The sequence below is a fragment of the Sinocyclocheilus grahami genome, unplaced genomic scaffold, assembly GCF_001515645.1.
Source record: "Sinocyclocheilus grahami isolate Dianchi unplaced genomic scaffold, SAMN03320097.WGS_v1.1 scaffold692.1, whole genome shotgun sequence".
NCBI lineage: Eukaryota > Metazoa > Chordata > Actinopteri > Cypriniformes > Cyprinidae > Sinocyclocheilus > Sinocyclocheilus grahami.
In genome coordinates this window covers 186,981-209,938 of record NW_015505871.1, presented here as the reverse complement: position 1 = coordinate 209,938, position 22,958 = coordinate 186,981, and the positions used below count along the sequence as shown (strand labels likewise).

At 36.7% G+C, this 22,958-nt stretch overlaps 2 protein-coding genes across 2 annotated transcripts in view; one reads left to right on the top strand and one right to left on the bottom strand.

Annotated features, from left to right (window-relative positions):
- Positions 1-2,298, bottom strand: part of LOC107559596 (inhibitor of nuclear factor kappa B kinase subunit beta) — a 29,276-nt gene extending 26,978 nt beyond the window's left edge. The window contains exons 1-2 of the mRNA XM_016243483.1: positions 2,133-2,298; positions 1,250-1,386 (exon numbers count right to left, since the gene is read on the bottom strand). Coding sequence (XP_016098969.1) covers positions 1,250-1,354 — 105 coding nt within the window. The 5' untranslated portion in view covers positions 1,355-1,386; positions 2,133-2,298. The remainder of the gene's footprint in view (positions 1-1,249; positions 1,387-2,132) is intronic.
- Positions 2,299-5,280: 2,982 nt separating this feature from the next.
- LOC107559562 (salivary plasminogen activator alpha 1) lies at positions 5,281-21,753 on the top strand. Its single transcript, XM_016243446.1, has 13 exons — positions 5,281-5,368; positions 8,528-8,618; positions 8,717-8,759; positions 9,614-9,748; positions 10,329-10,518; positions 11,678-11,763; positions 12,778-12,840; positions 12,963-13,170; positions 13,861-13,997; positions 14,887-15,027; positions 15,886-16,034; positions 17,934-18,601; positions 21,741-21,753. The coding sequence occupies exons 2-12, from the start codon at positions 8,556-8,558 to the stop codon at positions 18,093-18,095; spliced, it is 1,377 nt and encodes a 458-aa protein (XP_016098932.1). The 5' UTR covers positions 5,281-5,368; positions 8,528-8,555; the 3' UTR covers positions 18,096-18,601; positions 21,741-21,753.
- Positions 21,754-22,958: the final 1,205 nt, after the last annotated feature.

The window sequence follows — 22,958 nt, the reverse complement described above, 5'->3', positions numbered from 1 at the left end:
GCCCGGGGAGCAGTTGGGGGTTCGGTGCCTTGCTCAAGGGCACCTCAGTCGTGGTATTGAAGGTGGAGAGAGCGCTGTACATTCACTCCCCCCACCTACAATTCCTACCGGTACGAGACTCGAACCCACAACCTTTTTGGTTATGAGTCCGACTCTCTAACCATTAGGCCATGACTTCCCCTGAGTGCAGTATAGACATGTACTCACCTGAATCACACTATTATCGTCGTGTAGGACTTTTCTCCGCATTTTGCGACAGGACACACACACGGCAGTGCTCAACAGTTTGACGGCAAACAAAAGAGCATGGCTTCAACAATGCCGTCGTCTGTTTGCACGCAGCGACAGCATGACAAATAATTAATTGCACTTGAAGCTTTCAGTAAATTAAAAATGAAACACCCAAAACATAACGAAGATGAACTATATGTTTATACGTGAAATTCTGGAGCGGACGTCGGATGGCGTCACATGAGGACTGACGTGTGCCATTAATCGATCTATGTACTATAACATGTAAAACGGGAACATGACAAAAGAAACTCATGTAAACACCTTAATCATAATATTGCCTTATTCAAAATAAGGTAAATAATTAGATTACTGATGTCCATGTAAACGTAGTCATTTGCTCAGCAGTGGATGCTCTGCAGTGAATGGGTGCCGTCAGAATGAGAGTCCAAACAGCTGATAAAAACATCACAATAATCCACAGCACTCCAGTCCACCAGTTAACATCTGGAGAAGACAAACGCTGAGACAAATCCATCATTAAGACGTTTTTAACTTCAAACCTTTACTTCTTTCTAAAATATCACTCTTTTTCTTCCAGTGAAAAAGTCCATCTCCTCTTGTCTCTCACATCAAATTCCACCCACATATTTGTTTTAAGCTATTCTGGACTGTTTTGGCTTGTAAACGGTGCTTGATCTGTGCAGATTTCTCTCCTGATTCAGACCAGACGTTTTCACTGGAGGAAGCGTTATTATGCTTAGCGGATTCATATTTTAGTTGGAAGCAAAGGCTTGAAGTTAAAAATGTCTCGATGCATTTGTTTCTCACAAACACGCAGCTTTTGTCTTCTCCAGACGTTAACTGATGGACTGGAGTGCTGTGGATTACTTGTGGATGTTTTTATCAGCTGTTTGGGCTCTCATTCTGACGGCACCCATTCACTGCAGAGGATTTATGAATGTGAAATGCTTGTCTGTATATCTTTGTTTTAATGAAAAAAGGAACCGTGTTGTACCTTATTTTGCCAGAGAGTGACATTCCCGAAGCCTCCGGTTCCCAGTCGCTCCTTCAGTTCCCAGGGGCCGCACATCTGCGGCTGCATTGAGGGTGGACGGCTCATAACGAGTCCTTGCAATCACTCACATACAAACCCTGCAGAGGAGAACAATATCAGAACGATGACTGTCTGTATAACTAACAGTGTTGGGGAAAGTTACTTTTAAAAGTAATGCATTACAATATTGCGTTACTCCATAAAAAGTAAGTAATTACGTTACTTAGTTACTTTTTTATGGAAAGTAATGCGTTACGTTACTTTTGCGTTACTTTTTAAATCTGGACAGGGCTTGCTTGTTTGTTATTAAAATAAAAAAGTTATATTTTTGGCAAATATAAAAGCCTTTTCACACCAAAAGTGAAATGAATAAGCCTCAGGCTGAAGGGAAAGTACATTTACGTCCTTACAGTAGAATGCAGAACACACACACATATATAAACACACTAGGTCTATATGTTCTACACACACACACACACACACACACATATATAAACACACTAGGTCTATATGTTCTACACACACACATATATAAACACACTAGGTCTATATGTTCTATGTGTGAGACTTCAAAACAAGAAAGTGAACTACTTTCTGTTTTTAAACGGGGTTGAATATATTGTGACTTTATGAAACACTGTTTTGTTGTTTATAATCGGCGTATCTTTGTACACAAGATCAGATCAGTTCAACAATCTTTCAGAAATCTGCTATATTATATAAGAAAACTAACTAAAGTTCAGGTATTGAAAGCTGTTTATTCGGAGTATATTGTATATCCGCGCAAAAGCAGCTCGTGCAGAATCTGACACATTGTACCGTCATTAATGTGAAGTGACTTTACCTGTCAGATCTGATCTGATCTACACGAAAACACAAGCTCCAAAACACTTTTCTTCGTCTTAGAACGGATTATTCCTGCGAGCTTTACACACACACGCGGATTTCTTCAGTAAATGTTTTATGATTGCGTTTTGAAAGCAGAAGAGCTTTGAGTTTCTCTACTTCCTGAAACTTTCCTTTCCCGTAAACACTGTAAAAGCGCGGACGCACGAGAGAAATATCCGTACTCACGGTAGGCTACTATACTACACATACTACGATACTAAGCACAGACGATCATTATACTGTATAATAAACGTACCTAATAAAGAACTATACTAGACTATACCACACACAACACGACGAGAGGTTTAATGAACGCGCAATCCCTCTAAAATCAGTCTTTCTGAACAAACTTCAATGAACACGTTTATAATGAGAATACTTCAGTTTATTTGAAGTTTAGATCTATCTATCTATCTATCTATCTATCTATCTATCTATCTATCCATCCATTCATCCATCCATCCATCACCAAATTTCAGGATTTTCAGGCCAGGTTTCCTCAAGCCAACATCAAAGTTTGTAATAGTAATTTACTAGTTTTAATGAGTAAATGTGCATTCAAATAGTGAAAAAATGCCACTAAAATTTAATTACTATATTTTCATGTAAGTTATATTTAAATCAGAATTACCTAGAGATATGTTGTCTACTTTATGCAGGCTGTGTGCATTTTACTGTGGACTGACTGTTTTGAAAATTATATGGTAGTTACATAGCACCTAGTCCTCAGTTATCATGAAAAAAGCCTGGGGATTTCAGTTTTGACAATATGGGACCCTTAAAAACGTTCATGAACAAAACAAGTGAGCGAGTCACTGAATCATTTACAGAATCGGTTCAATCAACAACACGGTTTCATGCAGCAGCGAAACAATTGAGTGAGTCATTGAATCATTCGCTAAACCAATTCGTTCAACCAACAGCAATATGTTTGATTAAGGAAGAAACATTTTGCTTTGGCTTTATTTGAATATTTTTTCGTTGGCGGAGCAAAAACAGTCAAAGCAACTGGCAATATTGTGTCTAAAATGTAAGTTAGGCTACTCCATATTAACTTAATGTTTATTGTATAAAAACTTAATATCCCACAATCACGCTGTCACTTTGTTAATAGTAACAGGAGCTGTCATCGCTAGTTAATGTGAGCCTCTTTTTAACTACTATAACTTTTCCTTTCTCAGCTCTTGTCACCTCCACATCCGGGGAAAACCAGACCAAAACCAACGTGTTTAGAACCATGACTGAAGTTAGGACGTCACAATGATTTTTCCCTCATAACACACACGTACCAGAATATATGCGGCCACATAATAGTGGAATGAGCTACTAAATACACCAGGGGTTAGCGGTTAACAGCACAGGCGCCCGAGGTAATTTAGTCTTCTAATTTGTCGTCTTAATTTTCTGCTGAGGAAAGCACAGTCTTCATGAACAGTCTGATATGGACTAACAGATGTACAGTGAAATTAGACAGCCGGAAAAATAGGAAGCAGGGATATTTTCTTGTTTTCTGCGATTAAAGCCTCATGTAATTATCAGAAACAACTACTACTTTTCTTTATTATTTTTGTTTGATGTAGGGACGTTTTCAGTTCTCCTTAATTTCACACAGGCTACACTGTAAAAAATGTTTTTTTATAAGTTATAGAAGTAAGTTTTACAAGAAGTCTTTCTACTTTAAAAATGTCACTTGATGTGCATTTGTTTGTAGGCTACACCATTTTTTTCAGAGCAGGCGTAGTTCTATTAGTAGTTCTATTAGTACTTCTATTAGTAGGCCTATTAGCAGTTCTGTTAGTAGTTCTATTAGTAGTTCTATTAGTAGGCCTATTAGTAGTTCTGTTAGTAGTTCTGTTAGTAGTTCTATTAGTAGGCATATTAGTAGGCCTATTAGTAGTTCTGTTAGTAGTTCTATTAGTAGGCCTATTAGTAGGCCTATTAGTAGTTCTATTAGTACTTCTATTAGTAGTCATGTTAGTAGTTCTATTAGTAGGCCTATTAGTAGGCCTATTAGTACTTTTATTAGTACTTCTATTAGTAGTTCTATTAGTAGGCCTATTAGTAGTTATATTAGTAGTTCTATTAGTAGGCCTATTAGTAGTTCTATTAGTAGGCCTATTAGTAGTTCTATTAATAGTTCTATTAGTAGGCCTATTAGTAGTTATATTAGTAGTTCTATTAGTAGGCCTATTAGTAGTTCTATTAGTAGGCCTATTAGTAGTTCTATTAATAGTTCTATTAGTAGGCCTATTAGTAGTTATATTAGTAGTTCTATTAGTAGTTCTGTTAGTAGGCAAATTAGTACTTCTATTAGTAGTTCTATTAGTAGTTCTATTAGTAGTTCTATTAGCGACTATTTATCTCAGTTCGGACTTCTTCACAGTTTAATTCTGAGGGGGAAAAAGCCAGAACTGGCAGTTTATATCTCGTAATTTTTTTCTCAGAATTGGTAGAAAAAAGGAAGAATTTCGATAAATAAACTCAGAATTCAGAGTTTACGTCAATTCTGAATTAATAGCGTACACGTTCAGAAAAAAAGGTACAAAAGCTGTCACTGGGACCTTTTCAAAAGGCACACTTTTGTACCTTTTAGGTACTAATATGGACTGTTTAGGTACAAAGGTGTGCCTTTTTTACTTGCCCCAGTGACAGCTTTTGTACCTTTTTTTCTGAGAGTGTAGGGTACAGCCTATCGTATTTTGCAATTGTCTTTTTTATATTAAAAAAAGTATTTTTTTCTAGTGAATTTTTATCTTACAGTTATGTTTCTCAATGTTTTATCGAAATTGCCAGTTATATCTCTCCATTCTGATTGGATCTCTTCGACTTCAAAAAAGTCAGAATTGTGAGGTAAAACATTTTAAGCCTATGTTTCCGTGGCTGACACGCGCTTCATAGCTTTTGCTATCTTTCTTTACAATAACTGACACTTGATGTTGTCTAATAATGCACTGCCTTGCGTACATATTTACGTGCCAACATACTTAGGATGAGTATTACATCACTGACTCACTGACCTCACACACTTATCGGACATTCCCGTCCCTCTCCCCGCCCCGCATCAGCATCATCACCTCCGGCATAAATATCCTGAGATTCACGAGCTCAGACACAGAGACACGGAGGAGAACCAGAGAGACGCTTTAGTTTGGATTCAAGAGGACGCAGAGTACAGCGCACTTGTTTGGAGAGGTGAGACGCGAACACACGCTTTATTTCACGCTTAAACATGTTTCGCTTTCTGCGTTTGAGCTTAGAACAGGGCTGTGATTCATAACACAGAGCTGTCTTCCTAGACAGCAGCATTTCGGGGCATCATAAGCGCCGATGATGCCCAAAAAGGCTGTCGTAGTTCGCAGCGAACTGGGATTTGAGACACCACCGAGTATGCATTTATTTCACTTACATATTCTACAAAACTGCAAAGTGTATGAAAAAAAATAAAAAAAATTTTTAAATATATATAGGCTATATATACATATATATTGACTTGAGGATCAGATTTTTGTTTACCTATCATTACAGTGCATAGCTTAATATATAGATAATATAGCTATAATATAAGCAAAATTGAGCATTTATTATATAAAACCATACTTACTGGTATAATAGTAAACAAACTGGGATTTGAGGCACTTCCAAAGAGTTATGCACATATTTTACTTACATAGACTACAAATTTGAACTTGTACATGTGCAGTTGTTTCCTTAAACAGCTATTTATACCTGATTCTTAAAATGACTTATTTTATACTTGTAAATTGTGATGTCAGATTGATTCAGTCATTTAATAATATAAATATTGACATGTTATGTAATATGCAACTATAATTTAAGTAAAATCTAGTATGTTTCTATTATAGATCTAGTATAAAATTACTTTCAGTCAGTTTTTTAAATGTTTATACATTGTAAATGTTGTACGTGTGCAGTTGTTGCCTTAATAATCTATTTGTACCTGATTTAAACTTGTGAAGGTGACTTATGATGGTGCAGCTCAAATTGATCTGGTTTGGCTTGAATAAAACCGGTTACTTTAGGTTTAACCACAAGGAGCACTTTGTATTTTCACAGTATATGTATAAAATGCATATAGTGCTTGAGATCTGCATACTCTAGTACACTGCAGTCATCAGATGTTCATCCAGCACTTACAGTACTCAGACTATAATTCATGTTGGCTCCTTCAGGTTCGCGTGACGTTGATGCTCAGGAATTCGTTATTCCCTTAATAACACTCTGCTGTGTGTAAATCCGCTCTTATCTGCAGAAACAGCATGCGTCTAAAAACGTAATTCGCATGGGAGATACTGGGTGTCAGACACTCTTTAAAGGAACACTCCACTATTTTTGAAAATAGGGTCATTTTCCAACTCCCCTAGAGTTGAGTTTTACCGTTTTCGAATCCATTCAGCCGAACTCCGGGTCTGGCGGTAGCACCTTTAGCTGTAGCTTAGCATAGATCATTGAATCTGATTAGACCGTTAGCATCTCGCTCAAAAATGACCAAAGAGTTTTGATATTTTTCCTATTTAAAACTTGACTCATCTGTAGTTACATCGTGTACTAAGGCCGACGGAAAATGAAAAGTTGCGATTTTCTCGGCCAATATGGCTAGGAACTATACTCTCATTCCGGCGTAATAATCAAGGAGCTTTGCTGCCGTAACATGGGTGCCGCAGGCACAATGATATTACGCAGCGCCTGAAAATAGTCCCCAGCACGCTCCCTGTTCAAGCAGGTGGTCACGTTGGTTATGTTGATGGAAGTTAGCCTATTTTCAGGCGCTGCGTAATATCATTGTGCCTGCGGCACCCATGTTACGGCAGCAAAGCTCCTTGATTATTACGCCGGAATGAGAGTATAGTTCCTAGCCATGTCGGCCTAGAAAAGCGCAACTTTTCATTTTCCGTCGGTCTTTATACACTATGTATCTACAGAAGAGTCAAGTTTTAAATAGAAAAAATATAGAAACTCTTTGGTCATTTTTGAGTGAGATGCTAACGGTCTAATCAGATTCAATGATCTATGCTAAGCTACAGCTAAAAGTGCTACCGCCAGACCCGGAGATCGGCTGAATGGATTAGAAAACAGTAAAACTCAACAGTTTAACTCTAGGGGAGTTGAAAAATGAGCCTATTTTCAAAAATAGTGGAGTGTTCCTTTAAGACTGCTCCTAATCTAAAAAGGCTTGCAAAATTAACCTACCAGACCAGAATGAGTACAAACCGCCTCTGGCTTTTATTGAGATCAGGTTTATGGTGTATGTTTGCAGTCGGCTCACAGTCAGCACATTTACAGCACGCTCTAATGCATAAGCTCTGTGCTTTACAGACACACTTCTGTGCTGGTGGCTCTTTGTTGGTTTAAGTCAGATTCCTTAAAGGCTTCTCGTAACTCACCAGATCTGCATATGTGCTGATGTTAAAATGTTATTAGTTGTTTTGGCCTCAAATTGCAGGCAGCTTCTCTTATCCTGTGCTTGTTCAGCCCTCATATTTATCGAGCGCTTACAGATGGACAGATGCAGGACAGATAGACAGACTCGGAATGAGAACGCTGTGTGTGTGTCTCTCTTTCTCTCTGCGCGCAGTGACTCAGCTTCACTCCTTTATAAGCTTTTTGACTCACTCATCACGTTTGCTGTAATCTATTCCTCTATTCTTCCCTCCCACATGTCTTTCTGTTTGCTGGACAATGGCACACTGTTCTGCCTTTGGGTCCGAAAGTAAAGATTTAACACAAATGCACACAAACGTGTGTGTATGTGGATGTCAAATGTTGCATGTTTTCCCTTTGCAACGGTGCAACAACTTGTTCAGTTAAAACATTCTTAATACAAGATTGGAGAGGTGAAACTGACACATTAATGTGATTTGTTTCGTTACATTTAATTGGATCGTGCACTTTCACGTCTGTGTTCAAAAATGTGAGTGACAGTTAAGGGGTTGGTCTCTATTCCACACGGGACACTCACAATGTCAGACAAAAGAAAAACAGATCATGAAGCCATTAAACCCTTTCTTTATTTAGACTAAAAATGCCCACACATTACCACAAAACTTTGTTTCAGAGTGGAAACAGATTGTCATTGCATTTCTGCTGATGCCATGACACATTTTTGTGTAATTAGAACCAGTGTTATGTTAGTATCACTTTATAGTTTTTATTTTTCCATTTCGAGTTTTAAAGAGTCAGTACTGTTGTTTTTGCCATTTTTAATATTAAAAAAAATATTTCTATATATTTTTATTACTTTTTCATTTCATTTTTTCCATTAATATATAAAAAGCAATGTCTGAGCAATATCATTTTAATATGAAATGTGTAACAAACCTTTCTGTTTTGCAGGAGTTTACAGAGAAACCTTCAGGTCAACATGAATGTATTACTAAACCTGCTGTTGCTGCTTTTTGCTTTGTGCTGTGCTGCAGATCCGAAAGTAAGTGTGTGTGTGTGTGTGTGTGTGTGTGTTAGTGAGAGAGAGAGAGATGTTAATGCATGATATCTGGATTGAACAATATTCTGCATCTCTGACAGGTGCTCAATATCAGACAGAAGAGAGGCACGCGGACAAATAGAGGTGAGTTTTATTCTGACCTGTCAACTTCATCTCTGGCTGTGATGCATGTATTGCATGTTATTTCTGCAGTAGCTTATTATTGTGCTAATTTCCTCTATGCATGGAATACAACACTTCTGCTGGTGTGACTCAGACAGATAGATAGATAGATACATAGATAGAATGAACTTGAGTCAGATTAATTCTAGTGAATTGATTTATAAGTGGCAATGAAAAGTCCAATTCATTGTAGTGATTCGGTTCGTTCGAACAATTTATGTAATTGAACAGATTTAGAATCGAATCGAATCCCACAATGTTTTTAAATCGGTTATATGTAAATGAAGATGTTTTTTTGTTGTTGTTGTTATTGTTATTGTTTCTTTTGATACTGTTCCATACTGTCATCTTAATTGAGTTCATTCATATGGCTCTTGATTAAATCATTATATATCAATTCCACTTATAATTTGACTCATATGACTGCCAAAAGTATTTTTTAAATGGATTAAAAATGGAATGTTTTTGTTTTCAAGATGGTAACTGTAATAGTAAGCTGTATAATGTATCCGGCAAACAAATGCAATCATATCCTCAGTATGTTGGTGTCCATTAGGGTGTGCGCTGTTCACAGGAAAAACATACATGTCACACAATCACAAGCAGAACTTCAGCCTTCAGGACAAACACATCAAGACTGTGTCTTCTCTTTCATTCCAGACTGAAGCACCTTTTGTGCTTTGTTTGTTTCTGTCCTCTCTGTCTTTCCCCAGTCTGATGTGGAGGAGAAGGCTTGAGTCATTTCATTTGCATCTATCCCTGACCACAACCATTATGTCTTAATTTCCTTGTCATTTTGTGTCTGTGTGTGTCAGACGCTTGTGTGGACGCTAATTCGGCCACGGTCAGAGAAATTGGGGCGGCGTGGCTGCGATGGAAGGGTCAGAAAGTTGAATTCTGCCGCTGCGCCGTTCGAGCAAGAGTACGCTGTCATGAGATACCGGTGACCAGTGAGTGATCACACGCTCTATCAAGATATAAAGATCTGTATAACAGACTAACCTTTTTTAAAGAAAAAGGACCATTTACTGTTTTATTGATAAAATAATAAGTGTATATAAAGTACACAAGGTGTATGTTTTATGTTTCCCTTTGTGTGTGTGTTTCTGTTCACTGAATGAAAAACACAGCATTTCTGCAGCACCACCTGTTTTAGTTCAAATCATTTCAATTTGAGAGTAGAGACACACAGAGCGTCTCCTCCCCACGAGTCACCCGCTGGTCACGGAAAAATCACTGGAATTAAAAACATGTGTGATTTTGAATTATGCCACAGTATGAGCCGTACGACGACTTGACCACAATTTATTGATCCTTATGTTGTAAAAGTTGTTCTATTTCTGAATATAAAATGATGTAATCATTATGCAAAACCACTTTACACCCAAGTAATTACGAATACTTTGGAAGGACCAAAAATGTTCGTAGCACACTTAGAATAGCATTTCTAAGCAATAAAATAAATGTGATTTATTAAACTCAGAAACAGTCTGCGATGGACACCCAGATGTTTATTGTTCTGTTTTTCAGAATGTTTCGTGTCTAAGTGTTATAATGGAGGGACGTGTAAAGAAGCTGTTTACTCCAGTGACTTCATCTGCCAGTGTCCGCCCGGGTTTACAGGAACACAGTGTGAAATCAGTAAGTCATCAGCAGTTGACCTTGTAGCAAATACTGCTATTTATCACTGTTCAGAGGTTTTTAGTAATACTAATTTTACGTATATATAATTTTGTTTTCGTTTTGTATTATTACTTGCTAGTAAAAGCAATATTACTTACTATTTTTCGTGAACTACTATTACTAGTATAAATCACTAACTTAAAACTTATTTTAGCATCATTACTTGCGAGTAAAATTGGTGTAACTAGTACTATTTTTACTGTATCATTTCTTGCTAGTAAAAGCAATATTACTTACTATTTTTCGTGAGCTAGTATAGCTAGTATAAATTACTAACTTAAACTTATTTTAGTATCATTAGTTGCTAATAAATATAGAGTAACTAGTATAACTTATTTTAGCATCATTACTTGCGAGTAAAATTAGTGTAACTAGTACTAGTGTATAATTTCTTGCTAGTAAAATAAGTGTAATTAGTATAACTTACTATTTTTAGTATCAGTAGTTGCTTGTATAATTAGTGTAACTAGTACACTAACTAATAGTTAGTACACTTACTGTTGTTAATAGTATTAGTTGCTAGTAAAACTAGTATAACTTGCTGTTTTTAGAATTATTAGTTGCTAGTAGAATTTGCATAATTAGTATAACATACTAGTTTTAGTAGTATTATTTGCCAGTATAACGATCAAACTCAATTTTTTATATATATATATATATATATATGTGTGTGTGTGTGTGTGTAAACATTTTTTTAAATATTTTTTTTTGTAAGAGAAATAAATACTAAAATAAATAAAAGCCAATTATAACACATTAAAACAAAAAACCTAAGCAGTGCTTAATATATATTGCAAGTAATTTAGAAAGTTTTAAGGCATTTCTTTTTCAGCTGCTTTAAGGATTGAAATGATAAATTCATTTTTAAATGCCACAAAACTTGGAGCAATGCACATTTGTGTAAATAAAACTTACATATAATCAAAATATTATTACACAAAAATTCAATGTCTTTGTTTTGCATAAATATGTAAATCATATATATGTATCTATATCAAAGTACCATTACTGTATCATAAAGCCAGTCACAACATTGCTTTAACCGTAGTTAAAGCGTTTCTGTTCACTTCTTAGGCCCAACAACAGCTCTTAACCTTTAAGTGTGATAAAAACACTGTAAAGTCTCATCCTCAATGTTCCTAAAGCATCAGAAATCAGGTCTCCATCTCTAACTCTCTGGCTGTTTTCTCTCACAGGAACCCGGATGGTGACCTGGGCCCCTGGTGTCACGTCTATAAAGGGTCTCAGTTGACCTGGGAGCTCTGTGACGTCCCTAAGTGCCGTAAGTCTGCACTGCTGCCATGACAGCTGATCAATATGAGTCACTGATGCACTTCACTGTTTAGTCTTGGAGTGATTGAAGGTTTCCCCAAACAAGGGTATCATTTCCACCATATTTGTGGAGAGACGTTTACAGCATTTTGGAAGTATTCCACCAAATAAAAGCTTGTTTTTTTTTGTATCATAGAGATTATTAATAAATAAATAAATAGATAGCTAGATAGATTGATAAATATTTTAGTAATTTTGTTGTGTTTTCATCATTTCTATTAGTCATTGTTTTTTTAATGTCAGTAGTTTTTATTTTTATTTTGGTTTTAGTTATTTTAGTCCAATAACTCAGTTAAACTTTATTTCATGTAGCTAAACTAAATGAAAATGAGAAATGTTGCTTTGACAACTAGCTGAATTTTTAAAAATATTATTTCAGTTAATGTCTGTTTTTAGTTAAGCAAGGAAAATGTTTTTTATTGGTTTAGTTAATGATAATAACCTTGTTAGATATATTTAAAGCCGTAAAATGTTTGAAAGTGAAGAATTTAAGACAAATATTAGTATTGTAACTTTTTTTTTAAATTTCACAATACAATTGTAATTTACCACAGTAAATATTTGTAAATTTTTATAATCAGCTAATAATAATAACAATAATTATTATTATTATATGATAATAATAATAATTATTATTATTGTTATTATTATTGATTTGACTAATTAATAAAAATAAGTGAATAAATAACACACAATTAAATAAACAGATAATAAAGATAAAAATAATAATTATTATTGTCATGCTTTAACTAATATAATAATAATTATTATAATTTTTTATTTTTTAATTATTATTCAATTGAATTAGGTTCCTAAAATAGCTGAGTAAATGTAATGTGGACTCAATATGCACCACGTTTAGGTTAAAATTCGCCCTTAATCATTTAAATCAGTCCTGACATATTAATGTTTCTAAATTTTGTGTGTGGGTGCTTTTTTAACAGTATTTGTCTTGCTTCCACAGCGAGGAAAACTCCATCGATCACCACACTTGGTCCACGAGCCCCGATAACCACCAACACTCAAGGTGAGACGGTGAAAGATAACTAGACTTTTATATTTTGTAAAGAAAGCGAGTGGTGTTTTCTCTCACATGTGTGACTCTGGTGTTTCGGGATTGTGATCTCTTGAGTTTTTTCTGGCACTCAGGTTCCTGCGGTCAGCGAGTTGAAGCTCCTTCAAACTCTCTGCCCATGTTCAGGATTCGTGGAGGTCAGGTCAGCGATATCAGAGAGCAGCCGTGGCAGGCCGCCCTCACCGTCTATCTGCCACGCGCTAAATCATACAGCTTCCTCTGCGGCGGTGTCCTCATCGACTCCTGCTGGATCCTCACCGCTGACAAAGTAGTCCGTGTGACGTCAGTGGTTCAACTGTAAAGTTACGAAGCTACGAGAATACTTTTTTGCGCAAAGAAAACAAAAATAACATCTTTATTCCACATTTTCGTCTCTACTGCGTCACTTGTGGACGCACGTTCACGACAGTATCATGACGTGAGCCTGTGGCGGCGCTGACCCAGATCCAGCGTAATGACTAAATAAAGTAGTTATTTTTGTTTTCTTTGCGCAAAAAAAGCATTCTCGTAGCTTCGTAACTTTACAGTTGAACCACTGATGTCACACGGACTACTTTGCAGATCATCTTGGTACTTTTCTGGACCTTGAACGTGGTAGTTACCTTGCCGTCTATGGGAGGGTCAGAGAGCCCTCATGTTCCGAAGATGAACGGAGGTCTTACGGGTTTGGAACAACACGAGGGTGAATAATTAATGACAGAATTATAATTTTTGGGTGAACTAACCCTTTAATACATCACATTAAAGATAGATTAACTTGAGATGCAAATGTAAATGAACGACAAACTGAACAAAATGAAGCGAGTTTATGCTTAAAACAAGAACAAATATAATATCAATAGGATATATGAAAGCTTCCCTTTTAACTAAGTTGATTTTTTCAGATCCCATTGGCAGATATTTGTTCTTGAAGGTCTTGAATTTTTTAAAATGTACCGTATGTATTTATTATTTTTAATAATCTGTGTTCAGATTTGATGAGAAGCGTCTTCGAGTGGTTCTGGGCCGAACCTTCAGGCTTCAGAACTCCAGCAGCGAGCAGATCTTTGACGTGGAGAAATACTGGATTCATGAGCAGTACGACGACGAGACGTATGACAATGATATCGGTGAGACTTCAAATCATTCACTGACAAATCAAATCACACACACGCCACTAGAATCCATTCTGCACTCTTACACACAGAAAACAGATCCTGACGATTATTACGATCATCAGCTCACAGTCAGCTGGTGGCAGGGATACTGTAATTATATGCTTTTATATTTTATGTATATATTTTTTTATATATTTAAATATACACTATTGTTTAACAATTTGGGGTCAGTAGGGTTTTTTTATGGTTTTAAGTCTCTTCTGCTCACCAAAGCTGCATTTATTTGATTAAAAATGGCGTAAAAATAGGGAAATATTATTAGACTTCACTATATCTGTTAAACTGTAATGTATTTCTGTGATGCACAGCTGTATTTCCAGCATCATTACTCCAGTCTTCAGTGTCACATGATCTTCAGAAATCAGTATAATATGCTGATCTGCTGCTCGAGAAACATTTCTGATTATTATCAATGTTCAAAACAGTTGTTACATTGTATTTTTCAGGATACTTTGATGAATATAAAGTTCAAAAGAACAGCATTTATTTAAAATAGAACTCTTTTGAAATGTATTTATTGTCACTTTTGATGAATTTAATGCATCCTTGATGAATAAATGTATTTTTAGTAGAATCTTTCTGACCCCAAACTTTAGAACGGCAGTGTGTTTAATATTCTAATTTAGACTTTAGAAAAACAATCTATTGACTAATCCTAAAAGAGGTTTTGATATTGTTTGTGTTTATGAAATGTGGATTTTCTCTTACGTGTTTTATAATAGCACATACTAATAGAGTATATTAGCATGTACTGTAATTTGGTCATCATTTCAGTATTTATAAAGTTATAAATGTCATTTGAGTCGTGAGTGATTTCCTGTCGTCTTCCTCGTGTCTTCAGCTCTGCTCAAGTTGAAGAGTGAGTTCGGTATCTGTGCCGTTCACTCTCCAGAAGTTCTGCCTGCATGTTTACCAGAACCTAACCTGGTTTTACCGGATTGGACGGAGTGTGAGATCTCTGGTTACGGGAAAGAGGAAGAGTGTAAGATTTCTTATCAGAAGTACTGTGTGCCACACTTGCATATCTCACTGCAAAAAAAAATTACTTGTTTTTTTTTGTACATTTTGTTTTTTTTTCAAATTTTTAGAATCTATCTAAAACTCCTTCAAAGAAGATACATTTACATGAGAAGCAACTCTGCACAAGAAATTAAGACTTCTTTTAATAGATTGTGTGTTTAATGCGAGTGTACCGCACTAGTAGATTCTTTCACATGCTTTAAAAATGAGAGAAAGCATCTGCTGTTGCTGTAAAAAAAAATAATTATAATAATAATTTTAAAAAAATTATGAAAATAAGGGGAAAATCTGCCGGTGGAGTAAGACAAAATATTTTTTTTTAAATGGGAAAGACCCAATTATTTTTAAGAATAAGTGAAAAATCTGCCAGAGCAGTAAGAATTTTTTATTTTTTTTTAATAAGTGAGAGCATCTGCCAGTGCAGTAAAAATACATGAATAAATAAGTGAAAAATCTGCCAGCACGGTAAGACAATAAAAAAAAAAAAAAAAAGAAAATAAGTGAAAAGCTACCAGTAAGGCAAAAATTTTAAGAGTGAAAAATCTGCCAGTGCATTAAAATAATACATTTTAAAAAGTAAATGAATCTGCCAGTGCAGTAAGAAAAACAAGTAAAAAGGCTTAAACCAGTCTTAAAATCTTGTGCAGTGTTGCTTAAGTAAACTTACCTTGTTTGAAGGATTTTAAGGTATTTTAACTGAAAAACAAGATAAAAACACTCATTAAGATTTTTTGCAGTGCTTCTTGATAGTCCAGATAACACTAAAGTGACTGAGGAACTTTATGATCATTTTTCTTTCTTCTGTCGTCGTCTCTCTCAGTTTCTCCGTTTTACTCGGAGCGAATTAAGCGTGGTCGGGTGCGCTTGTGGCCGCAGGAACAGTGTGTCCCGGAGAAGCTGGCTGGCCGTCTGGTGACCCCAAACATGCTGTGCGCCGGAGACACGCGCGGCCTGGACGACGCCTGCAAGGTGACCACACATTTACATTTACATTTACATTTAGCAGACAAACCACACATTCAGCCTCGGTTTACATTACCAGTGTTGGGGAAAGTTACTTTTAAAAGTAATGCATTACAATATTGCGTTACTCCCTAAAAAAGTAGCTAATTTAATACATAGTTACTTTTTATGGAAAGTAATGCGTTTGAGTTACTTTTTAAATCTGGGTAGGGCTTGCTTGTTTGTTTTTAATATAAAAAAGTTCTTCTTTTACAAATGTAAAAGCCCTTTCACACCAAAAGTGAAATGAATAAGCCTCAGGCTGAAGGAAATGTAAATTCCCGTCTGTACAGTAGAGGGCGCAGCTCAGACAAATCACATGAAGAATATGACGCAGGAGAAGAAACGTTCAACACTATTCAGCAATAACACAAATGAAACACATGTCAGGTTGAATTGGATCATCGAAGGGCAGTAGCAAAGACCTTGGTTAATAAAATAGGATTAAATACATAAACGATATTTAACTTATTTAACTCTTGTGCGTCAATTAAAAAAAGTTACACATAGGTCCATTGTGGACAAAAATATCCATGTCATAAAAACTTGAAGCTTGGGAGCGCAGAGTTAAGTTTGGTCTCATTTTAAAAGAAGACCAATGGCAGATTATTGTTGAAGTAAAAAAAATTTAAAAAGTGAAACCAAAAAAAAGTTATAGAGGTTTAAGTTTATGAAAATGATTTATGAACGATATTTTATATAAAATATATATTTTATGAAACATGTTGAACTCTATACCTGCTAGAAAATCAAAGCCATAAATCTAAACAAGTTGTGTTCCAAATTTGAGGTTGATATCTCCAAAAATGAGCTTTCAGTAAGATTGTGTGGGCGCAGTACCAAATTTTCCCCATTAGATGCCAGCAAAACTCTGCTGGTGCACACAGTGGATGGATTTGTGATTTGCAGTAGAGTTTTTCTCTCTCAAATATTACAAGAGCACACACACAATTTTTTTTGACACACATACAAACCACACTCTGACATCCATACCAACACACCCACACAATTATAGCTGCATTATTTATACAATTGGCTCTATAATATGCAGAAGCAGAAAACAGGAATTAAGCGAGTATTTGCTTTATAGGCCAAACCTGAAAAAAATTGCACCATCTGGTAAACAAATAGTAAAAAATTTAATTTTAAAGCCTTGCCAACAGAATGAAAGCCTATTAACAAAAATGCATCATTTTACAGTTAAATGGCACTGCGATTAAAAATAGCAGATTTAATGGATCTCAATGGGGACATTTTTGTCCTTACGGTCCTGAGAGGAACATTTTTTATACCTAGTGCAAAACAGATTTATCAAAGGAAATTGAAGTGAAATAGTAAAATTCCAATAAAAATACACACCTGTGCCAAAATATTTGGCAATAACACAGGCGAAATGCAAAAAAACCCACAAAAAGACAAAAATGTCCAAAAGGTTGCACAAGGGTTACAACTATTGCGGGTTTGCGTAATAATCTGACTTTGCATTTGACTGTTTTTATTCATTTTGAGGAATACTGAATCTGTTTATGTGCAGGTGAGATGAATAAACATGTTCATATTTAGTCTAGAACTACAGTAAGCATCATGTTCACACAACGCTCTGCACTTACTCCCGATTTCTCTCAACATGGCAACACCAGAGCTGTCAGTCAATACATGGTATAACAAAGTAACTGGAGTTACATTTTAAAAAAGGAACGCAGATATTTCCTTCTTAAATTAAAAAGTAATGTTACTTTACTAGTTACTTAAAAAAAGTAATCTGATTACGTAACCCGCGTTACTTGTAATGCGTTAACCCCAACACTGTGTTACATGAATGATTTGTGCGTGTTGATTGATCAGTTTCTCCTACTCGTTCTTCAGGGAGATTCCGGCGGTCCTCTGGTATGTCCCAAAAATGGCAGGATGACTCTGATGGGTTTGATCAGCTGGGGTGACGGCTGCGGGAAGAAAGACACGCCTGGCGTTTACACGCGTGTCACAAACTACACAAACTGGATCTCCAGCAAGATGAGAGCGAACTGAGATGCAAACGATCAGCATTCGTACAAAATACAGTGACTGTCAGGTACGGAAAATAAGGTGATGGTGAAAACGCCTCGCATTCACCGACCTTCACACCTACTGGACTACATTTGACCTGCTCTGTGGGTTTGAGTGGCATTTAAGGAGGAGACGTGGGAACACGACAGATGCTGCGAGTCAGTCATTGTAGATCATGTTTCACACGGGACGAGAAATCTGACTCCAAAAACTGTTTTTAATTTACAACACACAACGTGGCCTTCAATTTACAAAAGGACAACATGAGAAATGCATGATAATAAGGGTGCTAAAGTGCAAACTCTGATGCACAAGATCTATTAAAAGTACTTTGTTTTAAACTTATAATGGATTTAGAGGCACTTTCGCTTTGCTTTTAAATAGTGAAGATGTGAGTGAGCGACTGATAGCACTTTTGAATGTTATGTGACGCTTTATAATGCTTGTTAAATCGTAATTATTTTTAACACTAAACATCTGCTGGGTCAGTGTTGCTGCGTTGATCCAAACACATTCATTTGACTGTATTTAATACGACTTGTTTGACTGCAAAATGTCTTTAGCGACCCAGATCTAATATTATTGCAGACTTTAGATGTTGGGATGCATATTAAGTTAATATTTAACTATTTAACATCTTTTATACAATTTTATACACATGAGAAGCTAGTGCTAAGTTATTGTTTTTATACAGTAAATGCTTGTATGCTATTTTCCCCTGACATTTTATAAAACGTGAAATGGAAACTGTTCTTTGTCTTCTGTATGAAAATATTTATTTCAGATTCAGAAGATGATCTTTTTTTTTTTCAGCAAGTGTTTTGTGAATTCACACTGTCTATTTAGTCAAACTGGATAATGGGTGAGTGATTTCAGGAAAAACTGCGAAATAGTTACAAAATAAAAGTCATTTCAGAGACTTCAGGAGTCTTGCAGCAAAAGCTAATTTCCTTGTGTTTATTTGCTTTAAATAAAACATATGGAAGCCTGTTTCCGCCACTGAATAAAAAATGAAAAAAGTAATTGTGACTTAGTTTTTATCTAACAATTCAGATTTTTTTTCGTGCAATTCCGAGTTTACATCTCGCAATTCTGACTTTTTTCTCTTCATTGCGTGATACAAACTCGCAATTCTGCCTTTTATTTATCAAAATTGCGATATAAACTCGAAGTTGCGAGTTATAAAGTCAGTATTGCATGATATAAACTCACAATTGCGAAAAATTAAAAAAATTAAAATTGAGCTAAATTCAGAATTCTGAGAAATAAAGTCTGAATTGCGTGATATAAAGTCACAATTGTCACAAAAAAATATATATTTCACAATTGTGACACTTTTTCTCAGAATTGCGAGTTTATATTATATTAAAAGCCACAATTGTGAGATTTAAATGGAATTGGAGTTTTTATCTTGCAATTTTGACTTTTTTCCTTGCAATTGCAAGATTGTATTCCACTAGTCTGACTATATAACTCACAATGATGAGTTTATATCATGCAATTCTGAGAAAAAAGTCAGAATTGTGAGCTTCTCTCTCTCTCTATATTGTGAGATTTAAAAAAAATCGCATTTACTTTTTTTAAATTTAGTGGCAGAAATGGGCTTCCATAAAAACATGCTCTCTAAGTCTGGGAAAATGTCCTAAAAAGTCAGAACTAATTAAAACCGTAGGTGATTAAAAATCATGCAATGACGACATTATTTTATAAAGCAGTCTCACACTGGTGTATGGTCCTGATGAAGCAGTCTGGTATAAAATATAAGAATTTCTTCTCATAGTTGAATGGGTTTCAGGACAGTGGAGGACAAACTCTGCAGCTGCTGACAAAATCTGGTCATTGGTTTCCATATTTCATAGAAAAACTTGCATGCAACATCTACTGAACAAAGTCATGGAGCAGCAGCAGGAAACACACCGAGCACTAATGATCACGAAACCCAACAATGAGAGTTTTAATCATTTGCTGAGTTCACAAGATTTCTTCCTCATAATTTCAGTGCGATCCTCATGCACAAATATCAAAAACAGAAAAATGTCAAAACAGCAGCAGTGGATTGCTTTCACGCAAATGAAGGACGAACAAGGAATTCCATGAGAACAGATAATAAATCTGAACTTTTCTTACACATTAATTTCATAGTTTGCTTCACACATACACAGACACTTGCATTTTGTTGAACCACCAACATATATAATCTAAAGTTCGGCGGTGATGAGCATGTATTCATGTCTGTTCCTCTCAGCCGATTTCTGACTCAGTCCTATGGTGATACCCGTTTAAATTTCGTGACTTTAACAGAGAAGATGTCAGTATTATTCGCTCTTAAGAAACTCTCCAGCACTTTGCCAACCTGAGGAAAAAAATGACTGGAAGTGAGAAAACAGTAGGTTCAGAAGAAGCAGCGCACAATAAAGCTGTGTCCCAAGTCACATAGAAGATGCACTTTTATGGTTCAGAACAACAAGCAATAATGTAGGATTTCTAATCAGGCACAGAATAGAAATGCTAAAAAAGTTATATTAGCCAAAAAAAATCACTTTGGGGCCCAAAGGAACATGGAACATGAGGAACATGATGCCACACCTGTTCACTATCAACTTGATTGTAGAATGACTGAGGCTGAAACTTGATGCTAGTGATTTGTTTTATAGTTTGTCCGAACACAGGCATCCTTTCGTTTGCACAGCTAAAACTGTCGATCATAGGCGGAGCGTGTGTAAGGCTGGCCACGGGGACTTGGGGCAAAAATGCCCCTGCACAAACAAATTTAATCTATTACGTCTGTTGCTAACAAAGTGAATATGAATAGACCGTGTCGATTGCAGCATTAAGTTAAGATCTGCTCATGTTGCAAAACTAATTTTTGAGATTTCAGGTTCGGGTGCAATACTGATGGTAAAACTTGACCTACACATTTATATGCACACAATGATGAATGAATTGGAGGAGTTCCAATAGGGTCCTCCAATAGGATCACTTGTCTAAATTACCTTTTGGTGGAGCTGCAGTGGAGTTGAAGGTAGGAGCTGCAGTTGTGCTATTGAAAACTACAAATACAGAGCCTCGATTATAACATTATAACAGGCACCTTCCGAGTAGAGACCTGCACTATCGCGGGACTACCGCAGCAACCAACGCAAGAGTGCGGCGCGCGGTAGAGGTCTGCGTGGGACTGTTTTTTTAGCCCCGCTCCCGCAAGGTTCTATTCCGCACCCACCCACTCCTGCTATATTCACTCTTTGTTCACCTGCTGTCCGCTTAGAATAATTTTCTTCCCGACCCAACCGTTCCCGCTAAATTTAGTTCTCGTTTCCAGAATCTCACATTTAAATTTAGGAGAGATAGGCTGTAAGAGCTTGATTAGCTGGTTCAGATGTGTTTAATTGGGGTTGGAGCTAAACTCTTCAGGACAACGGCCCTCCAGGACCGAGTTTGGACACCCCTGCTATAAAAGGAGGGAAGAAGCGCTTCCAATCATTGTGTTCTTGTTAGCAATGGATACCTCCAAAGAAACACGTGCAGCCATCATCGCTTTGCATCAAAATGGCCTCACATGCAGGGAAATTGCTACAAAGAATATTGCACCTGAAAGAACCATTTACCGGATCATCAAGAACTTCCAAGGAGAGAGGTTCGACTGCAGTGAAGAAGTCTTCAGGACGTCCCAGAGTGTCCAGCAAGCGCCAGGACCATCTCCTCCTGAGGAGCCAGCTACGGAATCGTGTCTCCAGCAGTGCAGAGCTTGCTCAGAAATAGCAGCAGGTTGGTGTGAGAGCATCTGCACACACAGTGAGGCCAAGACTTTTGGACAACGGCCTGTTGTCAATAAGGTCGGCAAAGAAGCCACTTCTCTCCAAGAAAGTCATCAAGGACAGACTGAAATTCTGCAGGAAGTACAAGAATTGGACAGCAGAAGACTGGGGCTAAGTTATTTTCTCTGATGACACTCCCTTTCCACTCTTTGGGACATCTGGAAAATCGATTTTTCGGAGAAGAAAAGGTGAACGCTACCATGAGTCCTGTGTTGTGCCAACAGTGAAGCATCCTGAGACCATCCATGTGTGGGGTTGCTTTTCAAACAAGGGAGTGGGCTCTCTCATAATTCTGCCCAAAAACACTGCCATGAATAAAGAATGGTATCAAAACGTCCTGCAAGAGCGACTTCTTCCAACGATCCATGAGCAATTTGGTGATGATCCCTGCATTTTCCAGCATGATGGAGCATTATGTCACAAAGCAAGAGTGATAAAGAAGTGGCTCGAAGATCATTACATTGAAATGTTGGATCTGTGGCCAGGCAACTCCCTGGATCGCAATCCCATAGAGAACCTGTGGTCAGTCCTCAAAAGGCGAGTGGACAAGCAGAAGCCCACAAATTGTGATCAACTCTGAGAACTAATAAGGCAAGAATGGATCGCCATCAGTCAGGATTTGGCCCAGAAGCTAATATCCAGCATGCCAGAGCGAATTGCAGAGGTTATGAAGAACAAGGGTCAACATTGTAAATATTGACTCATATATATATTTTTTGCCAATAAAAGCCTTTAAAACTTATGATATGCTTATAATTGTTTTTCAGTATACCATAGAAACATGTGGAAAAAAACTACAAATACTGAAGCAGCAAACTTTGCAAAGCACAAAATTTGTCACTGCCAAAACTTTTGGCCATGACTGTAGGTGGTGTTGTAGTTGGTGCTGGTGTAGGCGGTGTTGTAATAGGTAAGGAGGTAATTGATGTGGTAGTTGTAATATCCGTAGCCAGGGGCGTAGATTATGCGGGGGATGTGTGTCCCCCCCCCCCCCCCCCCTTCTTTTATTACACACAATCCCCCCCCCCCC

Bases quoted from the DNA above. Each gene is read 5' to 3' on its own strand.
- LOC107559562 (XM_016243446.1), top strand. From the start codon at position 8,556: ATGAATGTATTACTAAACCTGCTGTTGCTGCTTTTTGCTTTGTGCTGT. The intron at 8,619-8,716 runs GTAAGTGTGTGT...CATCTCTGACAG, and splicing joins GCTGTGCTGCAGATCCGAAA to GTGCTCAATATCAGACAGAA. The intron at 12,841-12,962 runs GTGAGACGGTGA...TCTGGCACTCAG, and splicing joins GATAACCACCAACACTCAAG to GTTCCTGCGGTCAGCGAGTT.